This window comes from Thalassophryne amazonica, chromosome 9 (genome assembly GCF_902500255.1).
Source record: "Thalassophryne amazonica chromosome 9, fThaAma1.1, whole genome shotgun sequence".
In the NCBI taxonomy this organism is placed as follows: Eukaryota; Metazoa; Chordata; class Actinopteri; order Batrachoidiformes; family Batrachoididae; genus Thalassophryne; species Thalassophryne amazonica.
Window position 1 is genome coordinate 61,090,908 of NC_047111.1, and position 23,115 is coordinate 61,114,022.

Genomic DNA, 23,115 nt, shown 5'->3' on the forward strand with positions numbered 1-23,115 from the left:
AGGTTTACCCATCTTTCTTCCCACTCCCAGCATAGTTACAATTATAGAAAGTGTCTAAACCTAAGTCAGGCTGCTCGAGAGCGGGAATAGATGTGTCTTAAGTCTGGACTTGAATGTCAACAGAATCTGACTGTTTTACGAGTATTCATGTAGGGAGTTCATTCCACAAAACAGGTGCATGATAAGCGAAGGCTCTGTGGCCTGTAGACTTTTTATTTACCCTAGGGACACAAAGTAGCCCTGAGAACACAGAGCCGGGGGTGGATACTTGAGGCTTGACCAGATCGGCTATGTATGGAGGTGCTAGTCCATAAATAATTTTATAGGTTAAAAGCAGAACCTTAAAATCCGATCTCACAGAGACAGGAAGCCAGTGAAGAGATGGCAACATGGGTGTAATGTGGTCAAATTTTCTGCTTACTGTCAAGAGTCTGGCAGCAGCATTTTGAACCAATTGCAGACCCCTAATGCTGGACTGTAGTAAACCAGAAATTAGAACATTGCAGTAGCCCAGTCTAGTCTCTGCATCAGCCATAGACAGGATAGGACGAATCTTCCATATATTTCGCAGGTGGAAGAAAGCAGTCCTCGTAATATCTCTAATGTGTAGGTCAAAGGACAACGTAGGATCAAAAATCACCCCAGGGTTCCTCACTTTGTCAATGTGATGTATGACACACAAGTCTAGGTAAAACGTTAGCTGGTCAAATTGATGCCGATGTCTCGCTGGACCAAGAACCATCATTTCAGTCATGTCTTAGTTCTAAAGAAATTACTAGATTTCCAGCTTTTCACTGATGCAAGGTAATCCTCTAAGGATTTTATGTGGATGAGATTACCAACAGTTATCAGTGTGTATAACTGAGTATCAAAAGCATAACAATGAAAGGTAATCCCAAAACACCGCAGTATCTGCCTAAGGGGTGTTATATAAAGGGAGAAAAGCAAGGGACCTAAGACAGACCCTTATGGAACCTCATATTTCATGTCTCTAATGTTACAGGTAGTGTTGTTGTCCAAGACACCGTGAGAATGTCTTGTTAGATATGATGTCAACCATGCAAGGACATTCTCAGCAATCCCAAAACGATTCTGCAGCCTATCGAGTAGAATATGGTGATCCACGGTATCAAACTCAGCACTAAGATCTATTAGCACCGGAACTGTAGTGGTGTCTGAATCTGTTGCAAGCAGAAGATCATTTACCAGTTTAGTGAGACCTGTCTCTGTGTGGAATGACATGTTCTAAATACAGACTGCAGTACCTCAAAGAGGTTATTCTCAGTAAGGTGGTCCACAAGCTGCTGTGAAACCACCCCCCACATTCCAACTTTTTCTGATTTGGGGTTATATATTGACTGTCTTACTTATGTTTGTTGGCTGTCCATCTAGATGGAGCGTCAAATCCTGGCACGGGAGAAACAGATGAGGGAGGAAGCTGAACGAGCAAAAGAGGAGATGGAGCGAAGACTTTTTCAATTGCAGGATGAAGCACGGCTAGCCAATGAGGCACTGGTGAGCGTTTCACCCTTGACATCAGTACTTCACACCTTTGTACGCTACTCACAATTTATGTGAGTTCTCATCAAGGCAAAGCTCTGGATTGTCTTTTGTAGAAAATTACAAATATATCTAATCTATTACAGGGTTTTGAGATATAAATATGCTGATAGTTTGGATATTCTAATTCCTAGGCTTTAGTCATGGCTAAGGTATTTGCCCTGTAAAATCCCGAGTGTGTAAATGGATAAATGAGCACATCCCCTCAAAGCTATAAACACATTTCCCCACAAATAAATACTAGCCTATTGTAATTCACTAAATTTAAAGAGGACAACCCCTTTTTCATCTAGTCAACTTTGAGGCACCAAATTACCCCAAAAAGCAATTTTGTTTTGCTTATGGAATATCCCATAGACATGTCTACCACATGTTGTGCTATGATGGATTAGGAGCAGGTGTGGTTGTCAGTGAGAAAGACTATTTCTGTTGAGAAATGTACTAAATTAGAGAAATGATCATTACTTTGTGGCTACTTCCTAGCACTTATAGGATGACATTTATTGTATATTTTCACATCCTGCACTCAAAGCAACCTTCAGTGTGGCCCATTGGTATTTGGACAATAATTTTCTCTGTACACCACCATAGTGAAATTGAAATGAAACAGTCAAGATGTGCTTGTAGTGTTGACCTTTTAACTGGTTAAACAAGCTGTCAGGATTATTGTTGTCACTTTTATAGCCATTTTTCTTTAGACAAGTCTGTATGGATGCATGCATATTTCCATTGTTGATTATTTTCATCCATCCATCCATCCATTTTCTTCTGCTTTATCCGGAGTCGGGTCGCGGGGCCAGCAGCTCAAGCAAAGCCGCCCAGACCTCCCAATCCACACACACCTCCCCCAGCTCCTCCGGGGGAACCCCAAGGCGTTCCCAAGCCAGCCGAGAGATGTAATCCTTCCAGCGTGTCCTGGGTCTTCCCCGGGGCCTCCTCCCAATGGGACGTGCCCGGAACACCTCTCCAGCGAGGCGTCCAGGGGGCATCCGGAAAAGATGCCTGAGCCACCTCAACTGACTCCTTTCGACGTGGAGGAGCAGCGGCTCGACTCCGAGCTCCTCCCGAGTGACCGAGCTCCTCACCCTATCTCTAAGGGAGCGCCCAGCCACCCTGCGGAGGAAACTCATCTCGGCCGCTTGTACCCGCGATCTCGTTCTTTCAGTCATGAGCCAAATCTCATGACCATAGGTGAGGATCGGAACGTAGATTGATCGGTAAATCGAGAGCTTTGCCCCCCTACTCAGCTCTCTCTTCACCACGACGGTCCGATACAGCAACCGCATCACTGCAGACGCTGCACCGATCCGTCTTTCGATCTCACGCTCCGTCCGTCCCTCACTCGTGAACAAGCACGAGATAGCCGGGATGCTTAAACTCCTCCACTTGAGGCAAGGACACTCCACCGACCTGAAAAGGACAAAGCACCTTTTTCCGGTCGAGAACCATGGCCTCGGATTTGGAGGTGCTGATTTTCATCCCGGACGCCTCACACTCGGCTGCAAACCGCCCCATTGCACGCTGAAGGTCCTGATTTGACGAAGCCAACAGAACCACATCTTCCACAAACAGCAGAGACAAGATTCTGTGGTTCCCAAACCAGACCCCCTCTACACCCTGGCTGCGCCTAGAAATTCTGTCCATAAAAATAATGAACAGAACCGGTGACAAAGGGCAATATTGTTGATTATTTGTTTGACTTTATTTCCATCAGTCATTAAGAAATACAAACAGTATGGTACTGTATGGTTAAAAAAAAGTCTGGAGTAGGCAATTCTTAAAAACTGGCTTTGCAAGAGGACTGAGTGGAAACCACCAAGAGAGTGACTGTGACTGGAGAAACTGTGTATTGTGTCAGATTTCCCTGTTTTATTAAAACTTACTAGCGCTTCACCCATGGGGATCCACAGGTTCTAGATTGAGTAGTGTTTATATAATAGGTAGCTGACATTTTTCAAGGGTGGTAATAAATTATGCAAAGTTTCTATGATGATTTTAAGTGAAAGTGCTGGAAATTAAAATGAGAAAGTTTTGTGAATAATTGTATTTATTATTTGGCACATTTAGGTTGGCAAGGTTGAGGTATTTCTTTTGTTCAGAGCTTGTCTGGCTACTGGGATAGGCTCCAGCCCCCCATGACCCTTAATTGGAGTAAGTGGTTGAAGATGAGCGAGTGAGTGAGTGAGAGAGAGCTTGTCTGGTTAGCAGGGAATGATTGTGCATGGTGATAACAATGTCCATTGTTCACTGTTTTTTTCCTAATATCCCTATTTTCTCAAAAAATATTAATCCTATCAATTTTCCGTTTTTGGGCCATTCATTCTTGACCCAAAGTACATAAGCATACCAAATGGAAAATGCCAGCTCTGCCCAGTTTCTCTGTGATTGAAGGTACACCCATGCACGCATACACAGAGGCCACTTTGCTTTTAATATATAGATGCACTTATTGGTGAAATGGGCCACAGAAGGATTGTAACACAAGAAAACTGTAGCTAAACTTTCATGTCTTTTCTCAGATTTGTTTTTTAATAAACTGGTCTGTATACACTCTAAATTGCTGTGTTGTATAAAAAGGAGGCTTATTTAAATGTTATAATGTATTTTCTTCAGCTGCGATCTGAGGAGACTGCAGACCTGCTGGCAGAAAAGGCCCAGATTGCTGAGGAGGAGGCTAAACTGTTGGCCCACAAGGCCGCAGAGGCTGAGCAGGAGAGGCAGAGGTTAGAGGTCACTGCTATGAAGACCAAGGAGGAAAAAAGGCTGATGGAGCAGAAGATGAGGGAGGCAGAGCAGCTGGCTGTCAAACTGGTGGAGCAGTCTGAAAGGAGGTCTGAAGCCTTTGGTCTCAGTTAATTATTTGCCGTTTATTCCTCCCATGATTCTTTGTGTGTACGCATCTTATTTGTATGTATTCATTTTTATCTGTCAGAAACTAACTCAAAACATTAATTAAGTGTTTACAATTAGTGATTCACATACTGTAGTTATCGGCACATTCCGAGAGGGAATTTTATTAAAATATTTGCCTCAGGATGTTGTGTTCCCTCACATGTCAGCAGAATCTCTGAAATCCCTGAATGAAGAGTGTTTGACTGTTGAGCCTTTTCTTGTGTACAGCTCCGGTGAACACTGGGAAAAAGGTTTCTGAAGGAAGTGAACAACAGTCATGGCTTTTCATGAGTCAATTATATATATATATATATATATATATATATATATATATATATATATATAAAATATAGGTCCGGTGAAGATGAGTGTTATTTGCACAGCAAATAACTGTTTTTAATGGACTTCCTTATGTGTATGACAAACACTGTTCATCTGATTCATCAGGCTAAAAGAAACTAACCTGTTATTTCAGGTTAAAGGAGGCAGATCACTTAAAACAAGACCTGACTGAGGCAAAGGATGCTGAGCGCAGAGCCAAACAGAAACTACTGGAGATCACCAAGACAACATACCCAGTACAGTGATGTTCATACCAGTGCTTTTTACTTTTCACATATATTCATTCATTTTCTATACCTGCTTACTCTAAATAAGGGTCGTGGGGGTGGGTGGGTGGGGGTGAACTAGAGTCCCTTTATACAGAGAGTAGCAGCAACTGAAAATACGGTGCCATTTTGGAGCCAGTTGTGCAGGACTACTTATCTACGAGCAGGACAGTGCTCGTAGACTATCTTACTGAGAATAATCTCTGAGCCACTGCAGTCTGTTTTTAGAAAATATCATTCCACAGAGATAGCTCTCACTAAAGTGGAGAATGAGCTTCTGCTTACAATGGATTTGGACACCACTACGGTTCTGTTGCTGTTAGATCTCAGTGCTGCATTTGATACAGTGGATCATCATATTCTACTTGATAGGCTGGAAAATCATTTTGGGATTACTGGGCGTGCCCTTGCATGGCTGACGTCATACTTGACCAGTCGTTCTCACTATGTTTTGTACAGTGACACTACCTCTAACCTTAGTGACGTGTTAATAGATCTTAGTGCTGAGTTTGATACCGTGGATCACCATATTCTACTTGATAGGCTGCAGAATCGTTTTGGGATTGCTGGGAATGTCCTTGCATGGTTGACATCATATCTAACAAGACATTCTCACGGTGTCTTGGACAACAACACTACCTGTAACATTAGAGACATGAAATATGAGGTTCCATAAGGGTCTCTCTTAGGCCCCCTGCTTTTCTCCCTTTTATATAGCACCCCTTGGGCACTTATTGTGGCGTTTTGGGATTACCTTTCACTGCTATGCAGATGATACTCAGTTATACATGGCAATAACTGCTGGTAATCTCGTTCGCATAAAATCCTTAGAAGATTGCCTTGCAGCAGTGAGAAGTTGGATGTCTAGAAACTTCCTACTTTTAAACTCTGATAAGACTGAAATGATGGTTCTTGGTCCAGTGAGACATCGGCATCAATTTGACCAGTTAACGCTCAGCCTCGGCTCGTGTGTCATACATCACGCTGACAAAGTGAGGAACCTTGGGGTAATTTTTGATCCTTCGTTGTCCTTTGGCCTCCACATTAGAAATATTACTAGGACTGCTTTCTTCCACCTGCGAAAATATAGCGAAGATTCGTCCCATCCTGTCTATGGCTGATGCTGAGACCCTGATCCATGCATTTATCTCTTCTAGATTGGACTACTGCAATGTTATATTTTCTGGTTTACCGCGGTCTAGCATTAGGGGTCTCCAATTGGTTCAAAATGCTGCAGCCAGAGTTTTGACATGAAGCAGAAAGTTCGACCACATTACACCCATTTTGGCATCCCTTCACTGGCTTCCTGTCCCAGTGAGATCAGATTTTAAGGTTCTGCTACTAACCTATAAAATTATTCATGGACTGGCACCCTCCTACCTAGCTGACCTAATTAAACCTTACGTACCGGCCCGGGCTTTACGTTCTCAGGGTGCAGGACTACTTTGTGTCCCTAAGGTGAATAAGAAGTCTATGGGTCACAGAGCTTTCTCTTTTTGTGCCCCTGTTCTGGAATGATCTCCCTGCGTCAATAAAACAGTCAGATTCTGTGGAGACTTTCAAGTCCAGACTTAAGACGCACTTCTTTTCCCTTTCGTATGGCTAGCATACTGGTACAGTTTTATTTTAGGCTTTTTACTCTTTTAATTCATTTTATTAGTAATTGGAGCAGGCCGCGGCCTCAACTTTACCTAAATTCTGGGTCTTTTAGTGAAGTTTAGGGCTAGTGGCTGGCGATCACCTTAGTATTTCTCTGTTTTTCTTGTTGTTTAATGCTGACAAATTATACAGTATTTCTTGTCTTTATGATGCCTGATTCTGTTTTTTCTCTCTGTTTAAGGTACAGCTCCATCCAGAGATTGGAGTTGTATTCGTGTTGGCGACCCTCCTGTCCTGTGCGCCAGTTGCATTTCTTGTGTATTCGTCCGTGACTTGTTCTGTGAATTGTTCTGTAATTTATGTTTTGTAGCATGGCCCTAGCAGAGGGTCACCCCTTTGAGTCTGGTCTGCTTGAGGTTTATTCCTCAGAGGGAGTTTTTCCTTACCGCTGTTGCTCTGAGGGTTGGTAAGGTTAGACCTTACCTGTGTGAAGCGCTTTGAGGCAACTCTGTTGTGATTTGGCGCTATATAAATGAAAATAAATTGAAATTGAAATTGACTACTGAAGCGACGCTTGCACAGTGCACTATAACTATGCATGTATAATGCAGTGTCACTTCACTACATGAACACGGGACAGGTTAGAGAGCTTTTTTTCTTTTGTGTGTGTGTGTGTGTGGGATGGGGGGGGGGTTGTTTGGTTTTTGTTTGTTTGTTGAAATTGTATGCAGCGGTAGATCTATGAGTATAAGCTCCAATATCAGATTGCTTGTAAAGGGATGTTTGAAAAATTGAGCAGCAAATAAGAAGTGAGAAGATTGCTGATTGTGAATACATGTAATTGTCTGATAGTAGCAATAACAATTTGGGTTGTATTTGAACATACGACATTTAACAACATAGGCTTTGTAACTTAAAATGATTTAACACATTAAGAAACATGCACACACACACACAGGATCAATACATTCACGCACAATCTCTTTGGTCGAAGTACACAGTAAATTAACCTTTTCTGTTTTCAACATTTTTTTTTTATATCAGTTCAATTTACCTACTTCAGAAAGCTTTGAAGATAAAGTCGCCTTCCATCCCACACGGCTGACTTTTTTCCCCACATTTTTTGTCTGTTGGGATCTGAAGGGAATCTTCATTTTGAACCCCTTATGGCTATTTGTGCATCTGAATGCACAACAACCTGGCATTTTCAGCAAATAAACTGGATTCACGCAGATTGCTTAACAGCAAATGCAAATTTGGCCCCATGCTGGCATCATGAGTCACGTGACTGTTTTTTTTCCCAGTGCGTCATGTCGCTACCCTCTGTACAAAGGGACTCTAGTATGAACATGCAAACTCCACACATAAAGGACCAGATGGGAAGCGATCCCACAACCTTCTTGCTGTGAGGCAACAGTGCTAACCACCAGGCCACCGTGCTGCTATCCAGGCATGGGCGGCGCCAGGGGGTGCTAGAGCTCCCCCTGGATTTGTCACAGCACCCCCAAGAAAATAATTCCTTATTTATTATTTTAATTAAATTTCATGTTATGTTTTTAAGGCATTGTCTACACTGAAAGTGAACTTCTCCTATGCAATCTTTTTCTTTGTCATTTTCAAAAAGTGTTCCATTCAAGAAAAGTCTACGTTCTCACAGATCCAGTGAAACCACGTGAAAATGCTGTAGTAAGCATGCCAGGCCTGTATGTAGCACTGTAACGCTTCTACAAAATAATGGTGAAGACAACGTCAGGCTAATTAATGTAGCAACGAAAGCTAAAACTTTAGAAGCGACACACAGATTAAATAAAATCTTTTAATCTGACCTGTTGCCAGAATTCATCATCGCAGATGAAAATTGTTCTCCACATGATATCCTTATTCTGGAAGATGTCTGGAAATACGTTAATTCGTGATGATGGAAGTTACTGTTAAGGGTTTTAAGGTTTTTTTTTTGTTTGTTTGTTTTTTTAAGTTTTTAAAGAAGCCCCTCAGCGTCTCTCTGCTCTGGGTGAGTTTCTCAGACTGAGCTGGAGGACACTAGCACTTTGTCCCACCAGCAACAAGAAGAAAAAAAATATGCTAAATTAGACTGTTAAATTACACTGTTAAGAAAATGTTAGAGGCAGGGCGATGACATCATCCTTTCAGTTTTCCACAGTACACTTCTGGCATTTTTGGATTTATGTGATTAGATAAATATTCCACTCATAAAAGAAGATAAACATTCATCAACAGAACTGATTGTTTTACACAAAATGAGTGTAACATCACGTTCAATGACAGCACGTTCAACAATGTCATGGTAATAATAATAAATTTAATTTATAATCAGGGGTGCACATAACTGGTACTCATGGTGCTCATGTGTGTTAAAAATAGACAGCAGACAGAGGGAAGCACTTTTCCTACAATCTCTCATTTCCTTCTGTGAAGTGCTTCCTTTGTGTTTTCTGCTGTGCATTATTTATTTTTAGCGTGCTCAAGCACCATGAGTACCAGTTATGTGCATCCCTGTTTATAATGCACCTTTCATTAATAAAAATCTGTGTTACATGAAAAAAATAAAACTATGGATAAATAAGAGAATATAAACAGAAAATCTTAAGATAAAGCAGTCACCAGAATAGAATAAACCAAAATAAAATAATAAAATAGAATAAAAAGACTTAGATGCAACAGATCCAAATTATTGAGACCTGTGAGCGGCCTGTCTAAACAGGTATGTCTTGAGGCTTTTTTAAAACGCTTCCACTGTTTGTGGAACCCTCTGATGGTCAGGGAGGGAGTTCCAAATATGAGGGGCAGCTGAACAGGAGCTCCTGTCTCCCTTGGTGCGAAGTTTGGTGTGAGGGGGATGGAGAAGATTAATGTTGTATGAATGGAGGGAACGGGAGGATGCGTGGGGAGTGAGGAGGTCTTTGAGGTATGTGGGGGCATTGCCATGGATGCATTGGTGGGTGATGAAAACAATCTTAAAATGGATTCTGTAGGTGATGCAGAGCCAATGAAGATTATGGAGAATAGGTGTAATGTGCTCCTGTTTCTGTACTCTCATCAGAATTCTAGCTGCACTGGTTTAAATGTATTGGAGGCTGTGAAGATTTTTTTTTTCCAGAGATTCAAAAAAGCAAGGTGTTATAGTAGTCAAGCCTAGAAGAGACAAAGGCATGGACGAGTTTTTCCAGCATAAATGATGACGTCGTACTGCAGTGAGTGTAGTTTCAAGTTGCTGAAATGGTTCAGATTTGCTGCCCAAATATCCATGAGTGGAATTGGAAAGAAGTGAAGTCTGTGTCGCCTAAAGAACTATCTGAGGAACAGTAGTAGGCACAGACAAACCAGTGACCTGGTGTCACTCTTGGCAATTAACCCTCAGAGAACACGCCCCCTGGACAGCAACCAACTCATTGATGCTTTTGCTTTTAACCACAACAACAGGCGCATTATGCTGTTATGAAGACATAACAGCACAGCCCATGGGTGAAACATTTTCTCTCCGCCTGTTATTGGCATTTTTTCCTTGAGGCTATAGGCTGCATGTATAGATCTGTGGATATTTGTATTGAACAGTAGCCTAGGTTTGTGTGTGATTTTGGCCATTCTGTATGTCATTAGTGACTGTCACAGATCAGAATGTGGCTATATGTACGCGTACCCGTAAATGTGGCAAAGGCGTAGTAGAGCGCTGTCACAACACACGAGCCCAGAGCACCCTCATAAAAATGCCAAGCTCCCCCATAGCACCTGCAGAAAAAAATCTCTGGAGCCGCCACTGCATCCAGGTTATACTGTTGGATTAGTTTTATAAATCTCCATCCATCCATCCGTCCATCCATTTTCTTCCGCTTTATCCGGACTCGGGTCGCGGGGGCAGCAGCTCAAGTAAAGCCACCCAGACCTCCCGATCCACACACACCTCCCCCAGCTCCTCCGGAGGAACCCCAAGGCGTTCCCAAGACAGCCGAGAGATGTAGTCCCTACAGCGTGTCCTGGGTCTTCCCTCAAATTATTGTATCTGATGACACACATGGTTTGATGTATTTAGTGGGGAAATTCTGTGGTTTCAGGGGATTCGGTTATTGATGGAATGCAAAGATCCAGTAGGTTAACTTGAATTATTCAGTTTATTGTATGACAAATTATAAATGTGTGTCGTACTTTAACCTTTGGTTCCATGAGTTTAGCGTTGGCTTCATAAACTAAATGTCCCGATTTCCGCCCTTTTAGGCAATCCAGGGCCCTCATTTATAAGATATTGCATAGAGTTCATACTAAAAGTGCGCATATTGGCACATGGCAAAAATGGTGTATGAACAAAAACAAAATCAATTTAACAGTTCCTACGCACACCTTCATGCAGAATTGTTTATAAATCACACACTACTTTTAATTGTACACAGCTGGATCAGACTCATATCCTGCAATCGACATGCCCACATTCAACCACAAATGGTCAACGCAAAGCACCTCATGAATATTCAAACATGCACATGAAGCCTGAAACAAGAATTAATCGCAGCAACCAGGAGGAAGAGCAATTAAAAAAATTTTCTGAATCAGAAATCGATGTGTGGTTACAACTGTGACATGACAAAAACAAACAATAAATAAAGCAAATGGCAATCCTAAATGAGGTTGTCGCAAAAGTAGTTTTGAACCCCACCATTTTGTAAGGAGCATTCACTTACGTGCTTCATGTTTCTTGTTAAAAACAGTAATATACTCAACAAAAATATAAACGCAACACTTTTGGTTTTGCTCCCATTTTGTATGAGATGAACTCAAAGATCTAAAACTTTTTCCACATACACAATATCACCATTTCCCTCAAATATTGTTCACAAACCAGTCGAAATCTGTGATAGTGAGCACTTCTCCTTTGCTGAGATAATCCATCCCACCTCACAGGTGTGCCATACCAAGATGCTGATTAGACACCATGATTAGTGCACAGGTGTGCCTTAGACTGCCCACAATAAAAGGCCACTCTGAAAGGTGTAGTTTTATTACACAGCACAATGCCACAGATGTCGCAAGATTTGAGGGAGTGTGCAATTGGCATGCTGACAGCAGGAATGTCAACCAGAGCTGTTGCTCGTGTATTGAATGTTAATTTCTCTACCATAAGCCGTCTCCAAAGGCGTTTCAGAGAATTTGGCAGTACATCCAACAGCCTCACAACCGCAGACCACGTGTAACCACACCAGCCCAGGACCTCCACATGCAGCATGTTCACCTCCAAGATCGTCTGAGACCAGCCACTTGGACAGCTGCTGAAACAATCGGTTTGCATAACCAAAGAATTTCTGCACAAACTGTCAGAAACCGTCTCAGGGAAGCTCATCTGCATGCTCGTTGTCCTCATCGGGGTCTCGACCTGACTCCAGTTCGTCGTCGTAACCGACTTGAGTGGGCAAATGCTCACATTCGCTGGCGTTTGGCACGTTGGAGAGGGGTTCTCTTCATGGATGAATCCCGGTTCACACTGTTCCGGGCAGATGGCAGACAGCGTGTGTGGCGTCGTGTGGGTGAGCGGTTTTCTGATGTCAATGTTGTGGATCGAGTGGCCCATGGTGGCGGTGGGGTTATGGTATGGGCAGGCGTCTGTTATGGACGAAGAACACAGGTGCATTTTATTGATGGCATTTTGAATGCACAGAGATACCGTGATGAGATCCTGAGGCCCATTGTTGTGCCATCCAAGAACATCACCTCATGTTGCAGCAGGATAATGCACGGCCCCATGTTGCAAGGATCTGTACACAATTCTTGGAAGCTGAAAATGTCCCAGTTCTTGCATGGCCGGCATACTCACCGGACATGTCACCCATTGAGGATGTTTGGGATGCTCTGGACCGGCGTATACGACAGCGTGTACCAGTTCCTGCCAATATCCAGCAACTTCACACAGCCATTGAAGAGGAGTGGACCAACATTCCACAGACCACAATTGACAACCTGATCAACTCTATGCGAAGGAGATGTGTTGCACTGCATGAGGCAAATGGTGGTCACACCAAATACCGACTGGTATCCCCCCCCCAATAAAACAAAACTGCACCTTTCAGAGTGGCCTTTTATTGTGGGCAGTCTAAGGCACACTAATCATGTGCACTAATCATGGTGTCTAATCAGCATCTTGATATGGCACACCTGTGAGGTGGGATGGATTATCTCAGCAAAGGAGAAGTGTTCACTATCACAGATTTAGACTGGTTTGTGAACAATATTTGAGGGAAATGGTGATATTGTGTATGTGGAAAAAGTTTTAGATCTTTGAGTTCATCTCATACAAAATGAGAGCAAAACCAAAAGTGTTGCATTTACATTTTTGTTGAGTATATATTCAATTGAATACACCACAAAGACAAGATATTTAATGTTCAAACTGATAGACTTTTTTGTTTTTGTGCAAATATTTGCTCATTTTGAAATGGATGCCTGCGATGCATTTCAAAAAAGCTGGGACAGGGCAACAAAAGACTGGGAAAATTGATGAATGCTCAAAGAACACGTGTTTGGAACATTCCACAGGGGAACAGGTTAATTGGAAACAGGTGAGTGTCATAATTGGGTATAAAAGGAGCATCCCCAAAAGGCTCAACCGTTCACAAGCAAAGATGGGGCGAGGATCACCACTTTGTGAATAACTGTGTGAAAAAAAAATAGTCCAACAGTTTAAGAACAATGTTTCTCAACGTTCAGTTGTAAGGAATTTAGGGATTCCATCATCTACAGTCCATAATATAAATAGAAGATTGAGAGAATCTGGAGCACTTTCTACACATAAGCGGCAAGGCCGAAAACCAACATTGAATGCCCGTGACCTTTGATCCCTCATTCGGCACTGCATTAAAAACCAACATCATTGTGGAAAGGATCTTACCGCGTGGCCTCAGGAACACTTCAGAAAACCATTGTCAGTTAACACAGTTCGTCGCTACATCTACAAGTGCAAGTTAAAACTCTACCATGCAAAGCAAAAGCCATACATCAACAACATCCAGAAATGCCACCGCCTTCTCTGGGCCCGAGCTCATTTGAAATGGACAGACGCAAAGTGGAAAAGTGTGCTGTGGTCTGATGAGTCCACATTTCAAATTGTTTTTGGAAATCATGGATGTCGTGTCCTACGGACAAAAGAGGAAAAAGACCACCCAGCTTGTTACCAGCACAAAGCACAAAAGTCAGCATCTGTGATGGTATGGGGGTCTGTTAGTGCCCATGACATGGGCATCTTACACGTGTGTGATGGCACCATCAATGCTGAAAGGTACATCCAGGTTTTGAAGTAACACATGCTGCCATCCAAACAACTTTTTAAGAGACGTCCCTGCTTATTTCAGCAAGACAATGCCAAGCCACATTCTGCACATGTTATAACAGTGTGGCTTAGTAGTAAAAGAGTGCGGGTACTAGACTGGCCTGCCTGCAGTCCAGACCTGTCGCCCATTGAAAATGCGTGGCTCATTATGAAGTACATAATACGACAACAGAGACCCCGGACTGTTGAACAACTGAAGTCGTACATCAAGCAAAAATGGGAAAGAATTCCACCTACAAAGCATTAACAATTAGTGTCCTCAGTTCCCAAACGCGTATTGAGTGTTGTTAGAAGGAAAGGTGACGTAACACAGTGGTAAACTTACCACTGTCCCAGCTTATTTGAAACGTGTTGCAGGCATCCATTTCAAAATGATCAAATATTTGAACAAAAAAACAGTAGTTTATCAGTTTGAACATTAAATATCTTGTCTTTGTGGTCTATTCATTTGAATATAGGTTGAAGAGGATTTGCAAATCATTGTATTCTGTTTTTATTTACATTTTACACAACGTCCCAACTTCTTTGGAACTGGGGTTGTACCAGCATGAAACTTTCCAAATAACAGAATAACTTGACAATTTAATGTAAGTGTTCCTAGAATCCTTCGCACCGTTGTGACATCACCACACTGCTGTCTTTATTAAAATCTCTCCTAATAAAATTTGGCCAGCGAAAATAACCTGAGTCCATTTTTAATATATATTTGCAGGCAGGAAAAGATTAGTATTTGCTTCACACCAATACAGCAGACAGGACCACAATTGTTAAAATGATGGTGATAATCCAGTTATGTCCCATGCTAATATATTTACATTTCAGCAGATGTGGTGCGCTGATGAATTATTAAATGTGTGGTTGAGATCTACATTGGCTCATTTATATATTTAACAATTGAACCGTCACCCTGGAATAATTATGGCTCATGATTCCATCTGACAATGAAGGTGTTTATTTATTGTTTATGATAAAGTACATGTATATGTATGTTATTAAGTGGAAAGTAAATCTGAGTGATGACTCACTCGCACACAGCATCATATGATGTGTAATGTTGCTACTCAAATTTTAACCTTCTCCAAATGTTTGTATGCGTAGGTCACAATTTGCATACATATTCAAACATTTTGTCATCTAGCTTGTTTTTGTAAATCACAACATATGCATTAATAATGCCATGTGCATCTGAAGTCCCATTTTGTGTGTGTGCAACAGTATATAAATGTGGCCCCAGGAATTATGCATGCAAAATATCAAATGAAAATGTAAAATCCAACCTTCATGGCTTTGTTAATGTAACCTATGGCCCCAGAAGTATAGCCACAGACTGGAGAACCATGTTTAATTTGTGTGACCAAGCAGAGGGAAAAAAATATGGACTCACTCAATTCTGAGGAATAAATTATGGAATCACTCTGTAAATTTACATCCCCAAAACTAACACCTGCATCAAATCAGATCTGCTCGTTAGTCTGCATCTAAAAAGGAGTGATCACACGTTGCAGAGCTGATGCACCAAGTGGACTGACATGAATCATGGCTCCAACAAGAGAGATGTCAATTGAAACAAAGGAGAGGATTATCAAACTCTTAAAAGAGGGTAAATCATCATGCAATGTTGCAAAAGATGTTGGTTGTTCACAGTCAGCTGTGTCTAAACTCTGGACCAAATACAAACAACATGGGAAGGTTGTTAAAGGCAAACATACTGGTAGACCAAGGAAGACGTCAAAGCGTCAAGACAGAAAACTTAAAGCAATATGTCTCAAAAATTGAAAATGCACAACAAAACAAATGAGGAACGAATGGGAGGAAACTGGAGTCAATGTCTGTGACCGAACTGTAAGAAACCGCCTAAAGGAAATGGGATTTACATACAGAAAAGCTAAACGAAAGCCATCATTAACACCTAAACAGAAGAAAACAAGGTTACAATGGGCTAAGGAAAAGCAATCGTGGACTGTGGATGACTGGATGAAAGTCATATTCAGTGATGAATCTCGAATCTGCATTGGGCAAGGTGATGATGCTGGAACTTTTGTTTGGTGCCGTTCCAATGAAATTTATAAAGATGACTGCCTGAAGAGAACATGTAAATTTCCACAGTCATTGATGATATGGGGCTGCATGTCAGGTAAAGGCACTGGGGAGATGGCTGTCATTACATCATCAATAAATGCACAAGTTTACGTTGATATTTTGCACACTTTTCTTATCCCATCAATTGAAAGGATGTTTGGGGATGATGAAATCATTTTTCAAGATGATAATGCATCTTGCCATAGAGCAAAAACTGTGAAAACATTCCTTGCAAAAAGACACATAGGGTCAATGTCATGGCCTGCAAATAGTCCGGATCTTAATCCAATTGAAAATCTTTGGTGGAAGTTGAAGAAAATGGTCCATGAAAAGGCTCCAGTCTGCAAAGCTGATCTGGCAACAGCAATCAGAGAAAGTTGGAGCCAGATTGATGAAGAGTACTGTTTGTCACTCATTAAGTCCATGCCTCAGAAACTGCAAGCTGTTATAAAAGCCAGAGGTGGTGCAACAAAATACTAGTGATATGTTGGAGCGTTCTTTTGTTTTTCATGATTCCATAATTTTTTCCTCAGAATTGAGTGATTCCATATTTTTTTCCCTCTGCTTGCTCTAAAAAAGTAACCGTTACTGACTGCCACAATTTTTTTTTCCTGGTTTCTTATAGTGTTTCTTAAAGCCAGAAAGTTGCCATTTGAAATGACTTTAGTTTTGTGTCATGTCTGTGATCTGCTTTTTTTCTACAAAATTAAACAACTGAATGAACATCCTCCGAGGCCAGTGATTCCATAATTTTTGCCAGGGGTTGTATTGTGATCACCGATGTGCAGTACTTTAATTTTGAAGTAGTGGTAGTTTTTACTGGGACAGCTTGTCTGAAATGTTGTAGTACACCCTGGATACAGCTCTGTGTCTGACTGCAGTGCACTGTGAGAAGTGGGTCTCACTGATGGAGAACAGGCGTGCACACACACCATCATCTTAAACTTGTTTTTAAAAACTGCAACATCCATTGTTGGATATTGTTGAATGAACAGCTCACCGAGTGGCTAAAATTGTTACAGAATGAAGGTCTGCGTTACAGCTGTAAGCAAGAGCAGAGCTCTTCAGATTCCTGTTTGCCACGTGTGAATGAATGCTGGAGGGTGGGAAATGCAGTCACATGATATTTTTCTAAGTTCAGAAAAGTTAGTATTGGCTCCAGCTCCCCGCGACCCTTAATTGAATTAAGCGGTTGAAGAGTGTGTGTGTGTGTGTGTGTGTGTGTTTCAAAGAATTTGAGTTATTTCAGATGTTTGAGTGTAATGATTTAATAGATTAAAAAAAATTCTGATCCGACTCCACCGAAATAACAATATATTTCACAAAGATCTTAAGTTTTACAGTGTTGAAATTTCAGCTCCTGTTTTCTATATTGTCAATAGAAAATGACTTTAGATGACTTTTATATGGTACTTGATATCACTAGTTGGTACATTTACAATTGTATGTAAAGGTTTGGGCACCCCTGATGATTTCCATGATTTTCCTTTATAAATCGTTTGTTGTTTGGATCAGACGCAGTGATATTTGAGAAGAGAAATGAAGTTTATAGGATTTACAGAACGTGTGCAATAATTCTTTAAACAAAAGTAGGAAGGTGCATAAATTTGGGCACCCCAACAGAAAAAGTGCATCAATATTTAGTACATCCTCCTTTTGCAGAAATAACAGCCTCTAAATGCTTCCTATAGCTTTCAATGAGAGTCTGGATTCTGGTTGAAGGCATTTTGGACCATTCTTCTTTACAAAACATCTTGGGTTTGTTGTTTTCCGAGCATGGACAGCCTGTTTAAAATCACACCACAGATTTTCAACAATAATCAGGTCTGGGGACTGAGATGACCATTCCAGAATGTTGTACTTGTTCCTCTGCATGAATGCCTTAGTACTTTTTGAGCACTGTTTAGGGTCGTTGTCTTGTTGAAATATTCAGCCCCGGCGCAACTTCAACTTTTCCACTTATTCATGAACATCATGCTCAAGAATCTGCTGATATTGACTGAAATCCATGTGACCCTCAACTTTAACAAGATTTCCAGTCCCTACACTGGCCACACAGCCCCACAGCATGATGGAACCACCTCCAAATTTTACTGTCGGTAGCAAGTGTTTTTCTTGGAATGCTGTCTTCTTTTTCAGCCATGCATACTGCCCCTTGTTATGTCCAAATAACTCAATTTTAGTTTCATCAGTCCACAGCACCTTATTCCAAAATGAAGCTGGCCTGTCCAAATGTGCTTTAGCATACCTCAAGCAACTTTGTTTGTGGTGTGTACGCAGAAAAGGCTTCCTCTGCATTACAGCATCATACAGTATCTCTTTGTGCAAAGTGCGCTGTATAGTTGAACAATGCACAGAGACACTATCTGCAGCAAGATCATGTTGTAGGTCTTTTGAGCAGGTCTGTGGGTTGAATATGACTGTTCTCACCATCCTTTGCTTTAGCTTATCTGAGATTTTTCTTGGCCTGCCACTTTGGGCCTTAACTAGTACTGTGCCTGCGGTCTTCTGTTTCCTCACTATGTTCCTCACAGTGGAAACTGACAGCTGAAATCTCTGAGATAGCTTTTTATATCCTTCCCCTAAACCATGATGTTGATCAGTCTTTGTTTTGAGGTCATTTGAGAGGTGTTTAGAGGCTCCCATGTTGCCACTCATTAGAAGAGAACAAAATAATAAAAAAGCCTGCACACTTACTCCTTGGTTACTTCCTTTAACATTTCGATCCCACTGGATCTTCCTCTGGTCAAACTTTCACTGAGTATATAACATATATAACATCTGCTCCCTGATTAGTTGGCTCATCCCCCAGGTTGCATAAGGAGTTTGGCACACATAAATACACATATCAATGGTCAAACCTGACCATTATGACCATAAAAAATGTTTTATACATCTTATCTCCACAAAAAAAAAAAATTAAAAATAGGAAAATTAAAAACAGTACAATTACAGAAAGTGCTTAATATAATCATGGTTAAGGCCATACGGCGTTAGAGTTTGTAATGTGTAAATGTGGAAGCTCTCTTTTTGTAAGAGCAGCCTGTTTATGTCCCCACCTCTTCTTGGGGGTTCTACATGCTCAATCCCAATGTATTTTAGAGAGGAGACAGGGTGCTGTGCTTCCTTAAAATGAGCAGCAACAGGATTTCTTAAGTCTTACTTTACTTTAAATGTTGATGAGTTATATTAAGTAATTCATAAAAGTTCATAGGACTTTGAATTGAACCCTCATTAAACATAAAGACATCATCAACATATCTTTTCCATAATTTTATGTGGCTCTTGCATACAGTGCAATTTTACTTACAAATGCAAGACCTACACACACCCAGTGTCTGGAAAGACATTCAAAATTAAAGGGACAATTACATGTTCAACAAAGAATGTCATATAGCTCTTAAAATGCCCCTGTGGACTGGGTTATATAGGTAAAACTTCTAGAGCATGAAAAACTCGAATAGCAGAGCACAGATGCAGTATTCTGAATGAGGACTTAAGAAATCCTGTTGCTGCTCATTTTAAGGAAGCAAAGTACCCTGTCTCCTCTCTAAAATACACTCAACAAAAATATAAACGCAACACTTGTGGTTTTGCTCCCATTTTGCATGAGATGAACTCAAAGATCTAAAACTTTTTCCACATACACAATATCACCATTTCCCTCAAATATTGTTCACAAACCAGTCTAAATCTGTGATAGTGAGCACTTCTCCTTTGCTGAGATAATCCATCCCACCTCACAGGTGTGCCATACCAAGATGCTGATTAGACACCATGATTAGTGCACAGGTGTGCCTTAGACTGCCCACAATAAAAGGCCACTCTGAAAGGTGCAGTTTTATCACACAGCACAATGCCACAGATGTCGCAAGATTTGAGGGAGCGTGCAGTTGGCATGCTGACAGCAGGAACGTCAACCAGAGCTGTTGCTCGTGTATTGAATGTTCATTTCTCTACCATAAGCCGTCTCCAAAGGCGTTTCAGAGAATTTGGCAGTACATCCAACTAGCCTCACAACCGCAGACCACATGTAACCACACCAGCCCAGGACCTCCACATCCAGCATGTTCACCTCCAAGATCGTCTGAGACCAGCCACTTGGACAGCTGCTGAAACAATCGGTTTGCATAACCAAAGAATTTCTGCACAAACTGTCAGAAACCGTCTCAGGGAAGCTCATCTGCATGCTCGTCGTCCTCATCGGGGTCTCGACCTGACTCCATCGGGGTCTCGACCTGATTCGCTGGTGTTTGGCACGTTGGAGAGGTGTTCTCTTCACGGATGAATCCAGGTTCACACTGTCCAGGGCAGATGGCAGACAGCGTGTGTGGCGTCGTGTGGGTGAGCGGTTTTCTGATGTCAATGTTGTGGATCGAGTGGCCCATGGTGGCGGTGGGGTTATGGTATGGGCAGGCATCTGTTATGGACGAAGAACACAGGTGCATTTTATTGATACCGTAACGAGATCCTGAGGCCCATTGTTGTGCCATACATCCAAGAACATCACCTCATGTTGCAGCAGGATAATGCACGGCCCCATGTTGCAAGGATCTGTACACAATTCTTGGAAGCTGAAAATGTCCCAGTTCTTGCATGGCCGGCATACTCACCGGACATGTCACCCATTGAGCATGCTTGGGATGCTTTGGACCGGCGTATACGACAGCGTGTACCAGTTCCTGCCAATATCCAGCAACTTCGCACAGCCATTGAAGAGGAGTGGACCAACATTCCACAAGCCACAATTGACAACCTGATCAACTCTATGCGAAGGAGATGTGTTGCACTGCATGAGGCAAATGGTGGTCACACCAGATACTGACTGGTATCCCCCCCCAATAAAACAAAACTGCACCTTTCAGAGTGGCCTTTTATTGTGGACAGTCTAAGGCACACCTGTGCACTAATCATGGTGTCTAATCAGCATCTTGATATGGCACACCTGTGAGGTGGGATGGATTATCTCAGCAAAGGAGAAGTGCTCACTATCACAGATTTAGACTGGTTTGTGAACAATATTTGAGGGAAATGGTGATATTGTGTATGTGGAAAAAGTTTTAGATCTTTGAGTTCATCTCATATAAAATGGGAGCAAAACCAAAAGTGTTGCGTTTATATTTTTGTTGAGTATACATTGGGATTGAGCATGTAGAACCCCCAAGAAGAGGTGGGGACATCAACAGGCTGCTCTTACAAAGAGAGAGCTTCCACATTGCAGCTTTACACATTGCAAACTCTAACGCCTTATGGCCTTATGATTATGATATTAAGCACTTTCTGTAATTGTACTGTATATATCTTTTATGTTTTTAATTTTCCTATTTTAATGTTTTTTTTTGTGGAGGTAAGATGTATAAAACATTTTTAATGGTCAGGTTTGACCATTGATATGTGTATTTATGTGTGCCAAACTCCTTCTGCCACCTGGGGGATGGGCCAACTAATCAGGGAGCGGATGTTAAATATGGGAGGGCATACTCAGTGAAAGTTTGACCAGAGGAAGATCCAGTGGGATCGAAACGTTGTCACAATAAAGGAATTAACCAAGGAGTAAGTGTGCAGGCTTTTTTTTATTATTTTGTTCTATGTTCACTGCAGTAGACTTGCACCTGGTGATGTGTGTATATCTACCTTGATTACTCATTAGAAGAGATGCAAAGAGGGGAAACATTTGCAGATGGCCACCTTAAATACCCTTTCTCATGATTGGATTCACCAGTGAAAGGAAGTCAAGGGGCATTGAGCTTACCAAACCAATTTTGTGTTCCAATAATTAGTGCTAAATCTATTCAAATCAGTAAAATGACAAGGGTGCCCAAATTTATGCACCTGGCTAATTTTGTTTAAGTAATTATTGCACACTTTCTGTAAATACTAGAAACTTCACTTCTCAAATATCAGTGTGTGCGTTTGCTATATGATATATTTAACTGAAATTTCTGATCCAGACAACCAATGATTTATAAAGGAAAATCATGAAAATTATCAGGGGTGCCCAAACTTATGCATACAACTGTATCTAATTATTTAATCTCATATTCATTGACTGCAAAAGGCAAAACCAAAGGAAGATCTTTCCTTTACAGAAGTTGAAATTAATGTTTCTAAGCGATGAAATTCATGCGTGAAGACCAGGCTCCTGTTTCAAGAATATTGGTGCAGTTGGAGAAAGAAGTTCCATGATAAGTACACATTTGAACTCTGTATCGGTTGGATTTTTGGCTGTGTCTAAGATCGTAGTTGCATGTGTGCATACCTTCATACAGTAGACTGGCACGTTTTATTTTCTGTTCACCATCATAGTGGAGTTGAAATGATAATCAAGATATCCTTGACTACTTCAAAGTGTTAAACAGAAATATTGCATTAGCCTTTGAGGAATTACAGCGGTTTGTGTACCCAGGTCCTACTTTCAGAGGGTATAAGTAATTGGAAAATTGAGTGATGAGCAGTTTCATGCCCAGGTATGTCCTTTTCCCTTGTTAGTCAATGACAGATTAAACAGATGAAGCATCTGGAGTCAAGGTCAATATGTTTCTTAAACAGCCTTTGAATTAAAGCTGAAAGACTGCACTGCAAGCCCATCCGGGCTGTTTCATTTCCTCCATGGTGGTGGTGCATAGAAAAACAAAATTACTATCAACTGTCAAAGTGCTTTTGTCTCGAACTGTATATTGTGCAACTATGCTTAGTTATTTTGACATTACAAAAAAAAAAAACTAATAAGCGTTATCGTAGACTGTTTATGGTGGGGGGAAAATTATTAATATGATTCAGTTGTTAAAGGGTAAGTACATCCAAATTAACCAAACATTTTAGGGTCCTTTTCAAGTAATTGAAAAGAATTGTACAAATTTCGTCATAAATGGAATTCATGGCAGCATGGTCACTTAGTGGATAGCACTATTGCCTCACAGTGAGAAGGTCCTAGGTTTGCTTCCGACCAGGTTCTTTCTATAAGGAGTTTGCATGTTCTTCCCATGTTTGTGTGGCCTCCTGGTTCATCAGCTTCCTCCCACTTCCAAAGTCATGCAGGTTAGGTGAATT

At 41.3% G+C, this 23,115-nt stretch overlaps 1 protein-coding gene across 2 annotated transcripts in view; it reads left to right on the forward strand.

The window, feature by feature from the left end:
* Positions 1-23,115, forward strand: part of nf2b (neurofibromin 2b (merlin)) — a 57,379-nt gene that overhangs the window by 20,183 nt on the left and 14,081 nt on the right. For both annotated transcript variants that reach the window (XM_034178187.1, XM_034178186.1), the window contains exons 12-14: positions 1,393-1,515; positions 4,174-4,391; positions 4,928-5,030. In XM_034178187.1, coding sequence (XP_034034078.1) covers positions 1,393-1,515; positions 4,174-4,391; positions 4,928-5,030 — 444 coding nt within the window. The remainder of the gene's footprint in view (positions 1-1,392; positions 1,516-4,173; positions 4,392-4,927; positions 5,031-23,115) is intronic.